At 36.9% G+C, this 23,039-nt stretch overlaps 1 protein-coding gene across 6 annotated transcripts in view; it reads left to right on the plus strand.

The window, feature by feature from the left end:
• The window catches only part of LOC102742235 (multidrug resistance-associated protein 1-like), a 90,921-nt gene that overhangs the window by 43,976 nt on the left and 23,906 nt on the right, over positions 1-23,039 (plus strand). For 4 of the 6 annotated variants that reach the window (XR_014138724.1, XM_081798737.1, XM_081798761.1 and 1 more), the window contains 5 exons: positions 2,766-2,933; positions 4,254-4,416; positions 10,210-10,285; positions 18,061-18,121; positions 18,581-18,800. Coding sequence is in view for 5 of the 6 variants with exons in the window: in XM_081798737.1 (XP_081654863.1) it covers positions 2,766-2,933; positions 4,254-4,416; positions 10,210-10,285; positions 18,061-18,121; positions 18,581-18,800 (688 nt within the window). In the remaining variant the exon portion in view is untranslated. The remainder of the gene's footprint in view (positions 1-2,765; positions 2,934-4,253; positions 4,417-10,209; positions 10,286-18,060; positions 18,122-18,580; positions 18,801-23,039) is intronic. The other 2 variants (XM_081798747.1, XM_081798770.1) reach the window with 2 other exon arrangements.

Consider the following 23,039-nt stretch of genomic DNA (forward strand, 5'->3'; position numbering starts at 1 on the left):
CTAAAAAGGCTCAGGGACGATGCTGTCATTAATGTGCCTTCTCCGTGTTTGCTCATTCTTGCTTAAGAGGATCTTGTTTCCCATAGTCTTTGTTCTATTTTATTTTCATTGCATTAATGAATAGTCATTACGCTGCCCAGTGTTTTGGAATTAAAACAAAACAAAACGAGATAGCGTGAGCCAAAGCATGAACCCCGAGAGATTATCTCCGACCCGTGACTAAAATCTCCATTAATTAAACATGAATGCAAAAGCAGCCTCTGCCTGCGATTCATGTGTGCTGTGAAGATGCGTAAATAATCCTTGCCAAGTGCTTCGAATTTCTGAAAAGAGAGCATAGCATTGTTAGGCATTTTTACCCCTGGCCCCCTGTTGTTTAATAGTCCTCTTATATAAATTGATAAATAAAATAGAGAACAAAATCATAGAAAGTGGGCATATTAAAAAAACTCTAGAATGAGGCAAAATTTACCTCTTACGTAGACTTATGTTGGCTTCGCTCATAGTCTGTTACTTTGCAGATGTATTTTCTCAAGTTATTAAATAGATTTAATTTTTTTCCCCACCTCTCTGTTTTTTTTCTGGTGTCTTCACTGTCCGCAGGCAAAATGGCACCATAGCTAAAATTATGCAGAAATGTGACTTCTTCAAACTTGTTAATACATATTGAATATTATGCCAATAAAGCCAATCACTAATAATAAGAAATAGTTGATAATATGTAACTAAAAAGAATCTAAAAAAGAAAAATTTTCAAAATATGAAGTATATATTTAATATAGGCATAAATGTTATTGCTGTTTATAACTTCTACTTTTTATTATTAAGTGTCTCCCAATCTGATGATATACTTTAAAATAAACATGTAGGGTGCCTGGGTGGCTCAGTTGGTTAAGCGACTGCCTTCGGCTCAGGTCATGATCCTGGAGTCCCGGGATCGAGTCCCGCATCGGGCTCCCTGCTCAGCAGGGAGTCTGCTTCTCCCTCTGACCCTCCCCCCTCTCATGTGCTTTCTCTCTCTCTCTCTCAAATAAATGAATAAAATCTTTAAAAAAATAAATAAATAAAATAAAATAAAATAAACATGTAATTGAATATTTCAAAAGGCAATCTGTTTACAACTGTTAGGAGACACGCAAGATAACAAATGCAGAATTTTCCTCACTTTCCTTTATCTTTTCCTTTGGCATTCTTCAGTTGACCACAAATATTTATCAATGTATTATTATATGCCTTTATTCTGCTGTGGGGTACCCAATGGTGAGCAAGAGAGCTATCACCCTGCCTTCAAGAGATTTTCAGTCTAGTGGATCTCTGCCAATGAAATTATCAGTTGTCCTTTATTAATATTAATCATCAGACAGTCTATGTGCTGGGAATGCAAGGATGAATTTAGCTCATAGTCTTGTGAGGGAGACTGATGTGGATATAGCCATTTCTGGCAATGGGATGAGTAAATGGAGCACCATCAGGACAGGAATGGAGGGAAGGAATCAGTTTACTTGGAATACTGGGTGGAAGATTGCTTTCAAAGAGGACTTCATAGAGTGAATAGCTTTTGAATTGAAAAGGGAAGATATGGGCTCCCTAGCAGAGTGACCAGCCTCTGCTAGTCTGGTTGGCAGGCAGCATTGGGAGAGTGGGTGATGGCAGATGAGATGTGGGCATCACAGGTGTTTAAACAAGGTGATTTCATAATCACAGGATATGCAGTGACAAGGCAGAGGATGCACTGGAGAGAGGAGTGATTGGGTGATGATAGTGAAGTTGATTGCATCTGTACTTGGTGTTGGATTTGTTGTAAATATTTTACATTCATCTTATTAAATGCTCATGACACACCCATGAGTTGGGGGCTATTACAATCACACACACAGAAGCGCACACACACACACACATATATATACACATGCACACATGTATCATATTACTTTATATATTTTTTTCATGCCTGTCTCCCCTGCTAAACTGTGACCTCCTCATGATAGAGGCTCAGTTTCATTTATTTCTGAATCCCAAGTGTTAGCGTAGCACCCAGAATATGGTTATACAAAGGAGGTATTTGTTGAGTAGGCGGAGGATGAGAAAAGCAAAAAAGCAATGGCATTTTGTAATTAGAGGTAACTGGCTAAGTTCTGTGCTGCAAGGAGGGCTTTTAAGCCAGAACCATAAACACTAAATATAAAATAAATCAAGTAAATTGGGCCTGGCCCCATAATTCTCTATATGTGGCTGTACACGTCGACTTTAATTCTCACACGGAATGATGTATATTCCTTATTCTTGCTTCTTAGAGTTGTACTTTTGCCAACAAGACTTGTACTAATCTTTCTACAGAATAAAATAGGACATGATGATTACTGCTTTGGTAATTTAGCTATTATTCTCCATTTTCTATGTGTCAATTTAAAAATGATCACTGGTGTCGGTATATGGTTGGCAGCCAAAAGTCTTATTTAATATTTCAGAGGCATGACTTTTCAGAGTTAGGGGATTGGAAATTGTTTTCTCCTTAATTGTTAGTATCTACTTTTGAGAGCAAGCAGTTAAGAGAAAGTAGATATATCTGTTAATTTGCACAAGTTAGTAGCACTTGGAAATAGGGGGTGGGGGTAGGCCTTTGGATTTTGTAATAAAGAAGGGTTTGAGGGTTAATCTTGAGTTGTTTTCTATCCATGCTACAGAAGAGAAATTGGATGTCACTATACGTGCTTTGAGATTTACACATTTTTGGTCTTGGTTTTTTCCTCCTGCTCCATCTGCAGGGTGTGAATATAAGTGGGGGCCAGAAGCACCGCGTAAGTCTGGCCAGAGCTGTGTATAGGGGGGCTGACATCTACCTCCTGGATGATCCCTTTGCTGCAGTTGATGTCCATGTTGGAAAGCAACTTTTTGAGAAAGTGATTGGGTCCTCGGGTATTTTGAAAAACAAGGTAGCCATAGTGTCACTTATGCTTTTGGGGGGAAAGGGGAAGATGATAATCTGCATAGCATTGTGCCTAAAATTCCAACATTTTGTTCATTTGTTGAAGTAAAGTAGTGATATTTCATATGAAAAAGGGGATATCATACTGACCTTTTTACAGATAAACTTTAATGAATATTTTTTAAAGTTTTTTTTTACAAGTTTACTCTGACAATAATTTATGTGATTGTTACCTTATAGACTGATACCATACTCTAAGGGGATTTGTATGTCAGAATGAATTGGTTTTAGTTTACTTGATTTTTTTTAAATGGTATTTTCATACATAGCACTTGCAAAAAAAGTATTATTTTACTGATTATTTATTACTTAAAACTATGGTATTATTAACATAGCAGTAACAATTCACCTCTCTTGTGAAAGGGCCAAGAAGAAAGGAATTAATATTTACCAAGTGCATACCATGTCTGACGCTAAATTAGTTCATTTAGTTCTTATAGCAAGTCTCTGAATAGGTATTATTATTCCTGTTTTACCTATGAGGGAACTTGGGACTCAAAATGATTTGATACAGGTAGCTTAGCTTAAGAACAGCAGAGATTTTAATAACATGTAGAATTGTTGAATCACTATGTTGTACCCCTAAAACTAATGTAACATCATGTGCAAACGTACTTTAATTAAAAAAAAAAAAAAGAACAGCAGAGATTTTAAAAAGTCCGTCTGACCACAAGGCTGTACTCATTCCTTCATAATACGCATTTATAGACTTGTTAATATAAGGCAATCTGGAAAACATTAAATAAATGCATAAAATGTTAACGTATATATCTAAGTAAATAATAGATAAATGTCTTTACTTATTAAAATGAGCCCAAGATAAAAACCTCTGGTTCAATCCTATGTGTATGTGTACAATAATATGGAAAGACTTAAAAATAAATACTATGAATTATGACTGGAATCAAACACTTTATTGTAATGCTATAGGACCTTTAAAAAGTAAGCATGAATGACAGATATGAAATTTTTAAATTTGTTATGAAATTGATTCATTTTTAATGAATGAAGACTACCTGAACCAGAGGGTTAAAACACTTGCAATCTTTTGTTTGTTTGTTTGTCTGGTTTTTGTCTAACAGCATATAATCATCCATTGTGAAATACATATATGCTGCCATTTACTGGTACCTACTGACAATTACACTCTGAAATAGTAAAAAAAACACACAAAAAACAAAAAATTGCAGCTTTCTTTAAAATAGATTATTTTTCCTTTTTTTTTTTTTTTTTTTGGTAACCCAAGAAATAAAACACTGTTTTTCAGACTCGCATTTTAGTGACACATAACCTCACACTTCTGCCACAGATGGATCTGATTGTTGTAATGGAGAGTGGCAGAGTTGCACACATGGGAACATACCAGGAGCTGCTGTCGAAAACCAGAAACCTCACAAATTTGCTTCAGGCCTTCAGTGAACGAGAAAAAGGTGAGACACAATGAAAAATAAGCCTACGATGCCGTGTGCCTAGCCATTCCGAAAGTCCATTAATTGTGTGATTTCTTACAATGCCTTTTTCTTCATTCATCCTGCTTAAGTCAGGAGCTGGGCACCTTCCTTTCTCTAGAAAAGAAACAAACGTTAGGATACATCAGCTAAAAATTACCCTCATTTATGATTTTTTAAGCAAAATGTTATGCCCCAAGATCTGTTTGTTCATCTCTGAAATAAGAGATTAGATGATTTATAAGCTCTACTGCGGGTCTAGAATATAATGGGTCTAAACATTCTACTTTCTTTAAAATTAAGAACAGGGAGCATAAATCCATGTCAAGTAAGTAATAAATATTTTAAACATACTGTTGCATGCTGAGGAGGAGAAACGAACAGACAGAAAAGGAATCTGAGGAAAGACAAAGGGGAATGATATTTGTCTTAACTTTTATAAGATAACAATTGAGTTTACCTACTAATTTTTGTTACTATACTCCTACCATTTTAAATTAAGATTATACATGTTTATGTAAATGAAGTGGTTTGATCCTTACCTAATTAAGACACAGGGATGTTTGAAGTCGAGTATTAACTTAATATTCTAGAGGTCAGTTATTTCCCATCTTTGAAAGTGTAGGGGCGCTTGGGTGGCTCAGTTGTTAAGTGTCTGCCTTTGGCTCAGGTCATGATCCCAGGGTCCTGGGATGGAGCCCCACATCGCATCAGGCTCCCTGCTCAGCAGGGTGTCTGCTGCTCCCCCTGTTTGTGCTCTCTTGCTCTCTCTGTCAAATAAATAAATAAAATTAAAAAAAAAAAAAGAAAGTGTAATGTGCGTCATCTCTTTTTCCATCTATAGATGCTTTCTCAGGTAGACCACTATGATACTTGTCCTATAACTTCCCAGAATACCACTGAGAAATGACTATAAAATCAGTTACCTACTTCATAATTTCAGGGTAACAGAGGAAATATAGAGCTATATCTCAGTATTTCCTATATGAACTCCTATCCACTAATCACTTTACACTGTACCTAGTTACAAAAGTCATAAAAATATGAAACCAGTTTATAACAGGATCAGTGCAATTTATTATTTGTTGTGAAATCAAAGCGATTTTGTTGATGTGTTTCTTTTTTTGGACCTAAGCTAATACACTTTAGTTATATACTACTATTTTTTGTCTTTCTTGTCTTTATTCCTTTCTCAAATTCAAATATTCTGTCTGTAGATGCATTCAGAAATACCTGATGCATCATCAGATGGCTATGATCATTCTTTTTTTTTTTTTTTTAAAGATTTTATTCATTTATTTTTCTGAGAAGAGAGCACGAGCAGGGGGAGGAGCAGCAGAGGGAGAAGCAGGCTCCCTACTGAGCAGGGAGCCCGATGCGGGACTCGATCCCAGGACCCTGGGATCATGACCTGAGCCAAAGGCAGATGCTCAACTAACTAAGCCACCCAGGCGTCCCAGCTATGGTCATGCTTAATAAAAGAAGCACCTTCTCTTCTCTTAATGGCTAACAATTTTGAAAATGATCTCTTATGTTCTTGGCCAAGCTAAGTAATAATTTATGCTTACTGTATGTATAGGAAAGAGATGACTGTGAGTGTCTCCTAGGATGAAAATGTGGTCTGTCAGTTTTCTCTATTCCCAGCTTTTAGGTAGCTTCATGCTAGGCACATTACAGGTCCTCAGTAGCTGTTTGTTAAACAGGTGAATCTGCTGGAAGCATGTCTCCTCAGGAGTTAATGGGATGATTTGGAATGTTATGAGCCAGTGTATTTTTCATGTGGCCATTTATTTTAAAGGCCACATGAAATATAAGTTGTATTATTTGGAAAATATAGCTCGAAAAGCAGGCAATGCATAAGTTTTATGGTCAATATTTAATTTACCATAAAATATAAACAGTGTATCTTTTGAAAGTTGTGGAATTTGCTCTTGTTTAAAATCCCAGTTTTTGGAAACAAATATCATGCCTTCTCTTTTATTTCTATATACCTTCTTATGTACATGAATCCTCTATGGTAACAAATGGAAAGCAGTATTATTCTTGAAGTCGGCCTGACATTAATAGATGTTACTACCTCACTGTCAGAAATATGCCAGAGTTAGAAAAATGCAAATTGAACTTTTTTTCCCCTAATGACTTCAATATTGTGTCTTCTCTATTAAAATTCAGGAAGGTGATGAGTAGAGATGATTTTTGTACTAAAAATATAATACATTTTTGAAAAAGGGTATTTCTGGGATTTTGATTTTTTTGGATGCTGAATAAAAAAATGTAAAGGCTTTTTAAAGGCCACCATAAAATTACACATGATGATACTAGATGTTAGATAGGTATTTGTAAAAGGTCAGTCATGTATAGTGTAATTCCCTTAGGGCCCACACAGAGCAAGGCAAAAGTAGATTTTGATGATATAAACCACCCCATTAAATAATAGTTTCAAACCAGGTTACATTCAGTGTCAAGTTCTTATTTATTTATTTATTTATTTGAGAGAGAGAGTGCACGTGAGCACGAGTGGGGGGAGGAGCAGAGGGAAAGGGACAAGTAGACTCTGTGCTGAGCCCAGAGTCCTACACGGGGCTCCATCTCAACAACCCTCAGGTCCTGACCTGAGCCAAAATCAAGACTCAGATGCTTAACTGACTGAACCACCCAGGCGCCCCCAGTGTCAAGTTCTTATAGTGCTGCTCTTAGATCTGGACCAGCATGACCTAGTACTATACTCTACCTTGTTCTGGCTTTTCTTAACTGCCTTTCTGGTCAAGAGCCCAAGGATTGTGCCCATCAGGGGTCTCCTTCCAATCTTCTACTTTTTGAGTATTCCAGATATTTTGGGGTTCCAGAATTCTCTGCCCAAATAACATAAATTTGCTCCTCAGTCCTATCCTCCCAAAGGCAGGCTAATCTACCGGCATTTGCCACTCTTTGGCCTGAGGAATTTTTTCTTTCTTGGAGGGATGGGTTAGGGTGAACAAAGCCTGGACATATGGGCTGGGGTGTCCCCAGACATGCAGCAGGTTGGGGTTGGGGTGGGAGAGAAGGGGACAAGGGCCTTTACTGGGACTACCTCACCTAGGACTGTTACGTTTCCAAGGAGCTCTTAGGATTTCAAACACTCTCACATGGACCTTAGCTTTCAGGTGGTTGGGAAGGTGTATTGGTTGGGATAAGCAATAGAACTTATTTATGATAAGTTGGTTGGCTCCATCTGTTACTGTTAAATAATTAGGAATATGGTATGTGGGCCTTCATTTATATTCTTGCCCTGGTACCCACCAATGTGAGGTGCAGGCCTGTCCCTGTGGGGCATTTCTTTTTCTTATTTGTATAAGTAGTAGGGAAAACTCACATTATATCTGAGAGCATTTTTATTGGGATTTAGGGGAAACGGATTACCTAGACAAGGAGTGGAATTTGAGAAGTATGATCCCCAGTACTAAAACACCCTGTGATCTATCATTTATGTTTTAATTTATCTTCTTTGATCTTGAGTCTGTTCAAGAATTCTTTTAAAAGGTACACAATGCTTCCATTTTAAAATTCATGTTAACTTATGTGACACCAGAGTGGGAGTAAAAGTAAGCACAATTTTGTGGAAAAAACACTGGGCCAATTTTAAGTTGCCCCAGGCTCTAGTTCTGACTCAGAATAACTATGTGAGTCTTCATAGAGTTGACTTTACACCTCTGGTTCTTCCCATTTATGAAAAATGGGACTGAACTAAGTCTTTTTTTTCCTAGTGGCTGATGTGGAATTGAACAATGCACGTTTTTATCATTCCCTTGCCTCCAAAACTACCTACGACTTAGCCACTTTTTCTTCTTTTCCTATCATCCTCACCTTTACTATTAAGGTTAATAACAGATAACTTAGAAAAAGTAGTTTTTATAGTATAATTTGGGTTTGGATACATCAGATCTTGGAGACTCCATCCAGCTCTGAAAAATCTACAAATCTCACCTTAAGGGGATATTATATTAGAGAATCAGTCAGAGGTGAGAAGAAAGGTCAATGAAGAAAGATATGAAGACTAATGATAAATTTACATATTTATAGGTTTAGTCTAGGCTACTTCTTTTTTTTTTTTTTTTTAAGATTTTATTTATTTATTCGACAGAGAGATACACAGCGAGAGAGGGAACACAAGCAGGGGGAGTGGGAGAGGGAGAAGCAGGACTCCTACCGAGAAGGGAGCCCGATGCGGGGCTCGATCCCAGGACCCTGGGATCATGCCCTGAGCTGAAGGCAGACGCCCAACGACTGAGCCACCCAGGCGCCCCTAGGCTACTTCTTACCCACACTAATAATCCTGGTGATAGCTAGGAGGATGTCATGGGTAGTAAGTCAATATATTCACAACTTTTACCTTACCTTAATTCTCCCTGAAACCTCCTGAGACCGCATGGTCATGATTTTACAAAGATTAGGTATCTTGCACAAGTTAAGACAGATTGTAAGTGGCAGAATTTGAATCTGATACTACATCTGTTTCATGCGAGGCCAGCCAAACTCTTAAACATTTTATCAAATGTGTAGGAACAAGTACACTGACTTGGTGTGAAGAGACAGGAAGGGGTGTGTGGCTCAGCTCACTCTTGTTTGCTCTGTCTCTGTCTCTCTCCCTTCCTCTCTGTCTCTTTGATAACTGTTGGTTTCAGGCAAGTCACTTATCCTATCTGAGTTTTATTTTTCCCTTGCAAAATATGGATAAGCTTAACTATTCTCTTTATCTTACAAGCTCATTTGGTACTCAAATGTAATGTATGTGAAAGACCCCTATAAATTGCAAATATATAAATTTTAAAATTATTATAAACTATAAAAATGAAAACGGTCCTTAGGCAGGAGGGGGCTGAAACATCTCCAGATCAAATTTTCATTCTGTTGAGACATGGAATACCATGTTTCGTAGAGATGGTTGATGTAAGTCAGATTTTTCCATTAAGGGCTATTAGATGTTTACTTCTAGAAATAAGAAAACATAGAATTCATAGAAGAGATTGTAGAAATTCCCAGGTCCAGTTCCTTTTTTTTAAAGATGAGAAGTCTGAAATTCAAGGAGTTTAAGTATTATACTGTAAAAAAAAAAAGACAAAACTCAGCCAAGCTCTGAGATGTTTCCCATCAAATTCACAAGCAGTAACTTGAACCTCAATCTTATAGTTCTAGATGTGAGACCTTGGTTTGTGTGACCTGCTTAACTTCTCTGTGCCTCAGTCTTTTCATCCCTAGAATAAAGGGATAATTATAGTATCTTCCTCATAGGGATCAAGAATATATATATACATATATATATATATCATTTAGAAAAATGCCTGCCATATAGGAAGCTATTATTAGTATTAGTGACATTAGAAAGAACATGACAGAGATTTGGGGAATTTACCATTGTGTTTCATTAGTAATCTTCATAATAATCAAATTGTCTATAGGGCTTCATTAAATTGCATTTTTCTTTTAAAGACTAGAGTCATGTTCCTCTTGGGCAAATACCTAGCCATTCTGTGGAAGTCCAAAACAAGTTAACATTCCTCTCTAATGTCCAAAAAAATAATTTGTGTAGGCTTTTTCATTACAAAATCTTAGTTTTAGAAGATGTTAGAAGATACTTCAGGTGAAGGGGAAGTAATGGGAAAAATGAAAGGGCTCCCTGTATACCTGTGGATCCAGAACCAAAATTTCTCCAACTGGTATAATCTTTCATCATATCTCTATATTTTATGCATTGTTTGCTTATATGTATATGAAAGCACTCACCATCTTCCTCTCCAGCTCATGCTTTAAAGCGAGTCAGTGTAATCAACTCCAGAACTATACTGAAAGACCAAATCTTGGAGCAAAATGATAGGTGAGTATTAGGATAATACCAGGCTCACTGGGATTATGAATAATTAATTACAATCCTTTTAACATTTAAAATGTTTCCTTTATAAAGGATCTACACATTGTAATGGCTACAATATGTACTTAGTGGTCTCCAGGTTTTAATCTCTAAGTTAGATGGATGTGTCTAAGGTTTTAAGAGAGATGGATGTGACTTAGTTTGGGAAATACATGCTCATTAGACTCTCAATAACTTCTAGACAAATTCTAGTAGCAGAATTGTGTGTGTGTGGGTGTGCGCCCTGTCCCCAACCCATAACAGTCATACCCACTGCTGATGTGAATGTGAAATAAGCTTTAGATGTGAGAATTCTACAATGGACTGGTATGGGTATCAGGCCAGGATATGTGACCTAGAAATAGGGACTTGGTGTAGGAATTGAAGAATCTGTTAAATGAAGCAAGAGAGAGGGAAAAAAGAAGAGAGGGAGGGAGAAGTGAGGGAGGAGGTGGGGGAGAAGGTATGAAGGGAAGGAGGGAGGGAGGAAGTGAAAGAAGGATAGGAGAAAGTGAGAGAAATAAAAATCATAAAACATTGACCCTGATTGGATTTTGTTATATTATACTTCTTTTTTTTTCAAAAGTGACTAAAATGAACAGTAATTAAAGCAAATTACCCTAATCTGTTACTTGCCCCAGTATTCCCCACAGCAGTTGCAAATAGGAGACTGAAAGAAAAAAAAAATAGGAATAAACAGAATTATAGGGAGCAGCCACTCATCAAAATTGCTAAAATGGGGAATCGGGATGGATTATAAGGAAGCAAGCACTTTGGGTTCCATAGGCTCAGAATTTTGTAGATTTGACCTTGAATTAAAAAATGGACCTTGAGGGGCGCCCGGGTGGCTCAGTCGGTTAAGCGTCTGCCTTCGGCTCGGGTCATGATCCCAGGGTCCTGGGATCGAGCCCCGGGTCAGGCTCCCTGCTCTGCGGGGAGTCTGCTTCTCCCTCTCCCTCTGCTGCTCCTCCTGCTTGTGCTCACGCTCTCTCTGTCAAATAAATAAATAAAATTAAAAAAAAAAAAAATGGACCTTGAGGGCACCTGGGTGGCTCAGTCGTTAAGCGTCTGCCTTCGGCTCAGGTCATGATCCCAGGGTCCTGGGATCGAGCCCCGCATCGGGCTCCCTGCTCCTTGGGAAGCCTGCTTCTCCCTCTCCCACTCCCCCTGCTTGTATTCCCTCTCGCTGTGTCTCTCTGTCAAATAAATAAATAAAATCTTTAACAACAACAACAAAAAAAACAGGACCTTGAATTTATTTATTTATTTTGAAAAGAGTGGATATTCCTAAGGATGTGTGGATGATGTGGATGTTGCAGGTTTGAGTTTTGCCTCTATATCAGAATCAGCTGAGTCAGTAGATCAACTAAATCATTGTCCCAGATATCCATACAACTTGCTCACCCACCTTTTGCAGGTCTTTGCTCAAATATTACCTTATTGATGAAGACTTTGGGTTTAGCCACCCTATTTTGTCACAGTACTCCCCAACCCCTTCCAGGCTTATTTTTTTTTCTTATAATCCTTATTAATTTTCAGTATACTGGAGAATTTATTTACTTTTATTTTGTCTTTCACTTCTGGGTTTTAAGCTTTATAACAGCCTAAATTTTTGTCTATTTGTTCATTGCTTTATTGTCATCTAAAAAGTTTCAACTAAACACTGAATAAAAAGCTGTGTTATATGTTATAATAACATATAAGCTGATGTTCAATAAATAATTGTTGAATGGATGAATAAGTAACTGAATTCTGAAAGAACGCTCAAGGATCTTTTAATTCATCATTTATTCTATTTTATTTTTTTTACCATTATGACATTACCTTTCATTTAAATGAGTGTCTGTTTTTAAGGATCCCCAAGAGAAGTGAATCTAGAAGCAGTGAACCAGACTTTGAAATTCATGTGCTATAGGATCTAAGCATCTCTAATCCTTAGGAGAATTTTCACCTGTGTACAGTTTCACCATGTAGTCAATATGTAACTTGTTTAAAAGCTTAGAACTGGGACACCTGGGTGGCTCAGTCGGTTAAGCGTCTGCCTTCAGCTCAGGTCATGATCCCAGGGTCCTGGGATCGAGTCCCGCATCGGGCTCCCCGCTCTGCGGGGAGCCTGCTTCTCCCTCTGCCTCTCTCTCTATCTCTCATGAATAAATAAATAAAATCTAAAAAAAAATAAATAAAAGCTTAGAACTTAAAAATCAGTAAGTATTGTTGTTAACTTAATCATACCCTTCTCTCTATAATAAATCAGTTGTCCTTATTTATAAAATCATTGTCAGTCACAATATCTAAATTGAACCCCTTGAAGTTTTTGTGAATCATTTTTGGAAAGTTTCTTCTTGAAACAGGAATCCCAATCCTTATAAAAATTTATTTACAGAATTGATTTCTAAACATTTCTCAAGTTGTGGAGGCTCAGACTGAAGCCAGCATTCTGAAACTTACTTCTCCAGTGATTGAGTACATTGGGAAGATCGCCTCAATTCCAGTATGTTACATTCTTGTCAACACAACGAGCATCAAGCTTACTTCTTAATAACTGCGATGAAAATGTTATTGGAGGTCCATGAATTCCCCCATGCTGATCTTTTCTTGTTTGTCATCATAGTATTTAAATCATTTTTTATCTTGTGTTTGAGAGACCAGAGACCTATTTCAATTTTTCCAAAATATGTGCATGTTTGGCTACTTCCTATGTATTTCCTAGTTTATTATTTTCTGTGCTACTTCTCATCCTAAATTTCATTTTTTATCTGCTTTACTGTTTGGTAAGATAATATTACATGGAGAAAATTTTCCTGACTTTTTAACCTAACTTTCTATTTTTTAGAATTATCCAATTTCCACTTAGTGCAGCATTAAGATAGACTAGGCGCTGGAAGATACACACAGGCAGGAACTTTACAGCAGTTAGAGAGTCTCTACAACGGGACGTACTGAGATAGAATGCAGTGATTCTTCCTCATGGAAAAGTTAGTTCATGGGGAAAGTGGCTAACTGCCCATCAGGAGGGGGGTAAAAAGGGAGTTGGACTAAATAATGTCTGAAATTTAAGACTTAGAATTACTTTATGACACGTTAGTTCAATTCGCTAATAGGGACTAAAATAATTTGAACTGTTTCTACATTTTGCTTTCACTTTCTGATTTAAATTTACATGGTATATATTAATTATTTTATTTCTTTAAATATTTATTAATATCTTCCTCGAATAAAATAAATCAGGAATGTGATTTCAGTATTAGACTGCCCCCTTCTGTCTTTCATGTCAGACTCTTTTAATCACTTTAATCCTCCCATACATATTCCATACTTTGCAACTGCATGCTCAGTTCAGGGATAATGGTTTCAGTATGCTAATTTTATATCTTTTACACAAAAATATGCAGACAGGTATTGTGCCAACTTTCCTGAGGTTTTCTGAAGGACAACACAAGACTCATTTTTAAAACTTCTTTACTAGCATAAAATAATTTGCTCTTTTAAAATTCAGATGGAATCTGTTATTCACAGTAGAGTGCCCAGAACCAAATGCAGTATTTTTGTGGAAAAAGAATAAGTAACATTGTAGTTTGCAAAAGCAATGCCCTCCTCTATGGTGTCCAATAAATTCTTGGTCTTTGTTAGTTATGCCTAATTAGGATGCTTTAATTCCCTTTTAACAGTTGGGTTTCATAGCATTTTATATCCAACTACATTAAGAATTAATTTTTTGGCTTGACACCAATGCTGAATTTGCTTATTCAAACAGAAGCCATGCCAAGGGCTTGACGGATGATGACAGTAATTAACCCAAATCATATACCAGGAGCTGTTCCAATGAAAGTGTCTGTTAAATAGTGTATCTTTTCCTGATGGTGAAGCTGATTCTACAAAGGCCATGTATTACAACCTCCCACAGAATGTTTCTTGACACTAGTGCCAGAGATAGAAAGGGAAGAGCCACCAGACTGATCAAATAAAGCCTTTCTTATTCTGGTAAATAAAATGGAAAACATGGAGAAATGGGGGGAAATTAAACTCAATTCAGAACTTAACATACCCCATGCTTCTGTGTCCCTACAAGGAACAATGAGAGATGTTAAAAAGAATGATCATTACAGCAAAAAAGTAGGAAAAGTCTACAGCCACTAGAACTACTGAGTTTGTTAAATGAATCTTAATATAATAAAATGAAAAATATAATGCAGTTATAGAATAATATTTTAGGTTCCTTGCATACTGAGTTACAAAGACCATGTATAAAGTTGTTTAAAAGTTGAAGAATGGTTTTAGAACAGCATGTGTATTATGATACTACACACATGTGGAGGAAAGACTATGGCAATATTCACAAACATGTTAGCACCGAATGTCTCTGGAACATAGGATTATGAATCTTCCTTCTCCTGCTTCTCTTCTTCCTCTTTTTTTCTCTCCTCCTTTGCCATTACTTTTCTTCATGCTGTTAGGTATTTTCCAACTGTTTCTCCAATAATACAGTTCTAGAGGAATTGACACATACCACATGATTGGTTAGAAATGTACCAAGATTGAGACAGAGGAAGTGTTTGTGGCCCTTTACAAAGCCAGAGAAAGCTTTAAAGGAGGTAGGAAATATCTGGTTCAGTTTAAGGTGGTATAGAGATAAACAAGCAAAGAGATGAAGTAAGCATGTTACTGTAGAGATCTGGAACTCAAGAGAGAGGTATGGACTAGAACAAGCAATTTGAGAGTCACCCACAAAGAAGGTCATTGAAACTGAGTGAATGAGATTACTCAGAAGAGTGTGGAGCATACAAAGGAAATAGAGTTGGCCCTTGAACAGTGTAAGGGGTTAGAGCATCAACTCCTCCAAGCAGCTGAAAATCTGAGTATAACTTTTGACTCTGCAAAAGCTTAACTACCAATAACCTATAGTTGACCAGAAGGCTTATTGATGGCAAACAGTCAATTAATACATGTTTTGTATGTTATATGTATTATATACTGTATTCTTACAATAAAGTAAGCTAGAGAAAAGAGAATCTTATCAAAAGGAAGATACATTTACAGTACCATATGTATATTTATTGTAAAAGAAATCTGCATATAAGTGGACCTGTTTAGTTCAAGCCTGTGTTGTTCAAGGATCGACTATAATGACTAGAATTGAGCCTGAGGAAACAAACATTAAAGAGAATACAGAGAACGGAATCTAAAGAGAAACTCACGGAGGGCCAGAGAGGTGTGAGAAAATACAAATTCATGGTGGTAGGGAAGTTAAAGGAAATGTTCCTTAAACAAGGGAGTGGTCAATGTTGTTAAATGTCATGAAGAGTTTAGGTGAAATATTTTTTAAAGTATCCCATGGATATAACAATAAATATTTTACTCATTTCATCAAGGCACCATTGATGGAAACACTTCCAGCCAGGTGCCAGACAGTTGAAGGAGGCAAAGTGGTTTAGCAGAAAAATGTTTGGCTATAAAAGGAAGGCAAGAAGTAGGATGGTAACTGACGAAAGACATAGAATTGAGAGTAGTATCATTTTTGTGGTGATGGTTTTAAGATGAGAAGAATGTGTTATTCTCTATGGGCTGATGTGAAGGAGTCAGGAGTAGGGAGGAGAAGATGAAGTTTAGAAAAAATTGGGAAGAACTCAGGGTTTCTTAGATTTGCCTTAGGATGAGAATCCCTTGGATCATTTGTTTGAAAGGCAGGTTTCTAGCGGGGGAAATCCTATAATCTGTATTTCTTTTTTTTTTTTAAAAGATTTTATTTATTTGACAGAGAGAGACACAGCGGGAGAGGGAACACAAGCAGGGGGAGTGGGAGAGGGAGAAGCAGGCTTCCCGCGGAGCAGGGAGCCCGATGCGGGGCTGGATCCCAGGACCCTGGGATCATGACCTGAGCCGAAGGCAGACGCTTAACGACTGAGCCGCCCAGGCGCCCCTATAATCTGTATTTCTAACAAGTACCATCAAGTGACTCATTGACAGGACAGTGTGGAGACACTATAGTTAATGGGACAGAATGGGATTCAGATCATATGGTTATTCTTGATCTGAGGAGAGAATTTCCTTTGTTTGCTGTAGGAGAGAATTAGAAAAGGCTGCGTAGAGGTGCATGTAAATGTAGAGATTTGGTGACTGACTTTCCTGTCTGCCCTTACTTTCTCCATCAAGTAGGATGTGGGGCCCCTTCTGAGAGTCATGCAAGAATTTCTAAGCACTATTAAGAGCCCAGGTAGAGGGGCACCTGGGTGGCTCAGTTGGTTAAGCAGCTGCCTTCAGCTCAGGTCATGATCCCAGGGTCCTGGGATCGAGCCCTGCATCGGGCTCCCTGCTCGGTGGGGAGCCTGCTTCTCCCTCTCCCTCTGCCTGTCTCTCTGCCTACTTGTTCTCTCTCTCTATCTCTCTGTCAAATAAATAAATAAAATCTTAAAAAAAAAAAAAAAGAGCCCAGGTAGAGGGAAGATGTTAATTCATGGTGGAACCAATTTACAGAGCTGCATGATTTTTTTTGAAGCAAGTGTGATGAAGATTGACATGTGAGTTCTAACATGGAGGTTTAATGGAAAGAAAGCAGAGCCTGACAGTTCAGAATATTACCACAGTTTGGATAATGTAATCATGGAGTACAGGCTGGATAATGAAGTCAAAAGAGAGACGTAATAGGTTTGCCTGGGACTGAGAGTTTCTTGGAATATGGGACAATCAATGCTAAAATCAGGAATATCTGGGAAACTAGAATCATTGATCATCCTAGGAGAGCAAGGATGGTAGGAAAGTTGGATTCAGGAACTGGAAGTCTAGATGGAATTAAAACCAAATGTAGTGAGAGTTATTGAATGTACATTTTAGAAATAGAAGGGGTTATGGCCAGAGATTGAAATGTTTAGAGTTGGGTTTTCCAAGGTGGGTTAGTTCCTGATTATAAGATTCATGGCTTAACGTCATGACAGTTGATGATCAGAGTAGAATGCAGAGGAAGGACCTGGAAGTATGAAGGTCATGAGATTGAAAAGAGATTGAGTTTAATAAGCTGTCTATGTAAACTATGACATCACCCAGGATGGTGGCAGAACAAAGTGGGATGATGAGCCCGATGCCAGTCTTTTTATTTATTTGCTTGTTTGTTTGTTTATTTATCCGAAAGAGAGAAAGAGAGAGAGAGAGAGCACATGAGCAAGGGGAGGAGCAGAGGGAGAGGGACAAGCAGACTCTGTGCTGAGCACGGGGCCCACTATGGGGCTTGATCCCATGGCCCTGAGATCATGACCTGAGCCAAAATCAAGAGTCAGATGCTCAACCAACTGAACTACCTAGGTGCCCACTTTAAAAAAAAATTTTTTTTAATTTTTATTCTTTTTTTTAAGTAGGCTCCACACCTACTTTGGAGCTCAAACTCACAACCCTGAGATCAAGAGTTGCATGCTCTACTGACTGAGCCAGCCAGGCGCCCCTTGGTGCTAGTCCTGATAGGCTAGGAGGCAAGTAGATGAGAAGACATAGAGTATGATACAACTGGGTAGCATTAGCTTAAATAATCTAGGGATTTGGCTCAAGTTTGAAAGATAATTATCTAGAAGAAGCAGTAAAAAATCAGACTATATGTTCTGACTTTAAAATATATGAGATATTGGCAAATAAACAATCTCCATTTGAAAAGATTAAAGGAACAATGTTATCAGGCAGTAAAATGGTTGATAATGTATAACTTTAAAAAACGTGGTTGATCTGAAAACCTCAAAATGTACATTGTCTTGCTTTATTAGGCCCTCACTGGATCAAGGAAAACAGTTCTCAATGAAAAAAGAAAAGATCCCTATTGGTGGGGTAAGCACCAGAATTACTAGTATTATTTGTTATTAACCACACAAATATAAAAGATTGCATTGCATTATTAATAAATATCATATATTTTTCATTTGAGGAGGGTTACTATATAATAGTTAGAAGAAATTACATTAAATGGAACTGTTGGTTTATTATAGTGGTGTTTAATTAGGATTACATGTTACTTAGTTATGTATATTCTTTGTTACTAATGATAGTAACCAATATTATTTGAACATGCATCATTTTTAAGCACTTAGGACTATGCTGGCACTTTAGATGTACTTATAAGGTCACTACTGTTAAAATTCCAACTTACAGATGAGTAATCTGGGAGTTAGAGGAGTTAGTAACTTGACCAAGATCACAAAGCTTAGGAAAAATGCCATGTAGGATTTAAATCTACTTTGTCTGACCTTTAAGTACAGTAATCTAATTCCATATTAATTTTTCCTTTAGATGAAGTTCTCAATCATTCTGAAGTACCTCCAAGCCTTTGGCTGGCTCTGGGTGTGGCTGAGTGTGGCTGCTTACCTCGGGCAGAATTTGGTGGGCATTGGACAGAATCTATGGCTTAGTGCCTGGGTACAAGAAGCAAAACACAAGAATGAGTTCAGAGAATGGAAGCAAATAAGAAGCAATAAACTTAACATCTATGGATTACTGGGATTAATGCAAGGTAAAAAAAAAAAAGTCCAGGGGCTTCTTTTTTCTCTTTCTGACCTAATTTATTCAAATGCAAGCATGTGGCATCATTTTATTTCAAATAAAACCTATGCCATATTTTTCAAGTATTTTGAGATAATTCAAATGCATATGCTTTTAATTCATCGTATTTGAGAAAGTAAACCAAAACTTATGTGTATCTGCTACATGGCCCACACTAAATAATGTATTTGTCTCATTTATTCTTGACAAAAAGTATTTGGAAAGGTGTTATTATTCCTATTTTACAGCCGAGGAAAATGAGGCCCATATGCTAAGTCATTCAGGACCCAAAAGTCTTGACCACATGGCTACTCACTGTATGTGTGAGACCTGTGATTGATATGAAGATCAATAAGTGAGTCAGTTACAAACTACATTGTAAGTAAAGTCTAAAACTACATGGCAAGCAATAAGTGCTATAAAAGTAATAAAAGAAAACCTGCAAGGATACAGAGCAAGAAAAAGCCATATTTGAGAGTTAAGATAATTTCCAAGGAATAGTTGTCATTTGAGGTGTCGCTAAAAGAATGATTTGAATTTTGTGAAACTGAGGTGACCGATGCAGAGAGAAAGATGTGAGTAAAGACAGGGGTGGGGAAGAAAGGGGGCTGTAGGCATGAGTGAGGGAGCCAGTTTGAGTGGTCTTCAGGTTATTGGTAGGGCAGTAGGGGAACTAGAGGTGGGAAGGTAGTTTGGAGATGTGTTGGAGATGATAGTTGGAAAGGCAAGTGGAAAACTTTGAGAATTTGAGGGAAAAGAGGTGAATTAGAGTTATTTTTCAAACTGAGAATGAATTAACAGTGATGAAAAAGAAAGATGGACTTTTATTGGAGGGATTAAATCAGAGACCAGGGAAAATTTGGGATTGATAGGGAAGGAGTAATCAAGTATCTTCTAGGTGGAAGTCTGGATGGGAGATAATCTACTATAGAAAAATCTCTTCTCTGATCTATCTCCATGTCATCCAAGGCACCTAGTCCAGTGCTAACCAATGAGTAGGGAATGGAATAGGATTGAATGAATAAAGGATGAAGGAAAATAAATGAACAAACAAATGAATGGTCAGAGAATAGCAATGCAGTTGGAGAAAAGGGATAGAGAGGAAAGACACTGCAGTGAAAACATACGTAAGAATGGGTGATTTGAAGCTAAGAAGAGGGCCTCATTCATGGTTTTGAAGTTCATTTTGGGTAACTGGGGAATGATGAAGACAAAAATAAGGAAACCGGGGGGGAGTCTTAATACGTGGGGCAGAGAATTCAATTGACTTCAACTCAATTCAGTGGTGAATTCAATTTTGGACACATTTAATAGAAAGTGTAGATGCATTTTTCTACTTTTTTTTTCTCCCAGTAGGCAGATTTAAATGCATATCTGGAAGTTTGGGAAGCAAATTTCATTTATTTGTAAAATGGAGGGCTTAGACTAAATAATTTCTACATTTCCTCCAACCTCTAACACTCTATAGCTCTGTGGTTCTACCGAGACGTTGAGTCATTCTCATAGAGATAACAAGTGAGCCATAGAGAAGATATGATCACTATGAATGAGGATTAAGAGCCACAAGGGTGAATGATGGTTACTTGGGGAATGCCCATGTACAGCCAGTTAGGGGATTGGCTTCAGAGAAATTGAGCAGAGATAAGTTCCTGATCAATAGATAAACAAAAAAACAAAAAAAACCCACAAAAGCACAATAATGTGAAGGCTTGCTCTGTTCCTAGAAACCCAAAGCATTTTATAGAGGTTAGATACATGAAATTGCCTATATTTGACATTTTATGACACACAAAAATGGTAATTTCATATGGTTTAAACTAATTTATTAATTCATTTAACATACATTCTAATGAGGGACTCCTTAAACTTGGGCATGTTAATTAAACTTTTAGTTTTACCATTTATAGAAGGTAGATAATTTCTACCTAAATATTGTTCCAGTGATTAAATTAGCTAATATGTATAGAGCTTACAAAAAAATGCTGAGCGTATAACAAGAGTGCAGTAAATGTTAGCTATTATTTAACAATAGAGGAAATGAATACTATGCACAAAGTCCTACAGATAAAAGTTTCAGAGCCAGGTTTGAATCCATGTGTACCAGATTCCCCAAACTATGTTCTTAACCACTAAATTAACATTTCCAAAAGTTTTACATGAAACAGTAGAGATACTCCACAAATATAGGGATCTGTACTCCCAATAGATCTGGAAAACTGAGGACTGTATTTTTCTGTGCTTCTGAAATCTTTTTTTCCTTTCACTAGAAGTTTCCAGATATTTTTCAGTAAACTGATCTGTTTAGTTCTATCTAACCCAATGTTTCTCAAATCCGTTTGACCATGGAAAAAATGTTTCTTCTTGTATTGGCCATTAATATCTTGAGCAACTTGTTTTCCATAGAATATACTTTGGAAAACTCTAAATGATGATACACTGCCTTCCAAGTGAAAAGTATGATGTAACAAAAGCCAAAAAAAAAAAAAAGAAGAAGAAAGAAAGTTCAAAGAAGTTCTCACTGGTTCTGAAATGCTGCAGAAATGTTAAGAAGAAAAAATTGAGAAAAGACCCATGATTGTAGTCAAAGATGCATCATCTAGAAAGAGATAAAAAGAGAATACAGACTGTAGGTAGTTGAACAATTGATAATTAAGGAGTAGATACATATTGTCCTTCAAAGAAGTTAGGTGATTTGAAAGAAAAAAAAAGGATATTCAAAAGTATGGTAGAAATAAAGAGATTTTTAAAGTACAGACATTTTGTGTATGTTTATAAAAGGAAAGAAAGGCACCTTGAGGGAGAATGATATTCAGGGAGAATTCAAACAAGAAAAAAATACGTGGAAGTCATACTGTCTAAGGATATTCATAAGGGACAACACAAAGAGATACATGCATTTGGTAAAAAAAAAAAAAAATGAAGATAAAATAAAAAGTATGAAACTTGGGGCTTTGCTTCTCTTCTCCCTTGCCATCTTTATTGTGTGGCCATAGTATTTCTTATAAGTGTCTCCATCAAAAGTATGCAAATATTGTGAGACAGATTTATATTTATTTTGCCATTCTGTTAACAATATTCATTGGGGAAAGAGATGTTGTTAATGACTAAAATGAGATATAAAAAATATTTATAGTATGAAAGATACAGTGTGTTTGGTTTTGAATCAGTGAGAGTCAAGTTTATTGGCTTGCAATTCGCAACTCATTGAGGAAAGAATAGATATAGCAGTCTAGAATTCTGAACAGCAAAAGAAACATCCATATATACAAATATCTCTATATCTGTGTCTAGCACATCTACATATGAGAGTTAAACTCATACCAATCCAGGAGCTCATGTTACAACTTTAGGGGAAATTCAATATAATTTGGAGAGTATTTTAAGTGAGCAAATATCATTTCCCATACTAGACAAGCTATGTAAGTTTAATGTTCACAATTTTACCATTGTAAAGTCTTACTTTTTTATCAGAATTTTTAAACTTTTTATTTAAATTCCAGTTAGTTAACATACAGTGTAATATTAGTTTAAGGTATACATTTTTTTGATTTGCCATATATCTTTTTTTTTATCTTTTTCAAGTTTTTAAATTCCAGTTTGTTAATATACAGTGTAACATTAGTTTTGGGTGTAAAATTTAGTGATTTATCACTTACATACAACACCTGGTGCTCACCACAACAAGTGCCCTCCTTAATACCCGTCAATAATTTAACCCATCCCCCCTCCCCCCAGCTCCCCTCCAGTAACCCTCAGTTTGTTCTCTACCGTTAAGAGTCTGTTTTCTGGTTTGTCTCTCTTTGTTTTTTCTCTATATTCATCTGTTTTGTTTCTTAAATTCCACATATGAGTGAAATCGTATGGTATTTGTCTTTCTCTGACTGACTTATTTTGCTTAGTGTAATACTCTCTAGTTCCATCCATGTCATTGCAAATGGCAAGATTTCATTCTTTTTTCTTTTTTTTTAAAGACTTTATTTATTGGGCGCCTGGGTGGCTCAGTTGGTTAAGCGACTGCCTTCGGCTCAGGTCATGATCCTGGAGTCCCAGGATCGAGTCCCGCATCGGGCTCCCTGCTCGGCAGGGAGTCTGCTTCTCCCTCTGACCCTCCCCCTTCTCATGTGCTCTCTCTCATTCTCTCTCTCACAAATAAATAAATAAAATCTTTAAAAAAAAAAAGACTTTATTTATTTATTTGACAGAGAGAGAT

This window comes from Leptonychotes weddellii, chromosome 1, assembly GCF_054177405.1.
Source record: "Leptonychotes weddellii isolate Sample4059 chromosome 1, ASM5417740v2, whole genome shotgun sequence".
In the NCBI taxonomy this organism is placed as follows: Eukaryota; Metazoa; Chordata; class Mammalia; order Carnivora; family Phocidae; genus Leptonychotes; species Leptonychotes weddellii.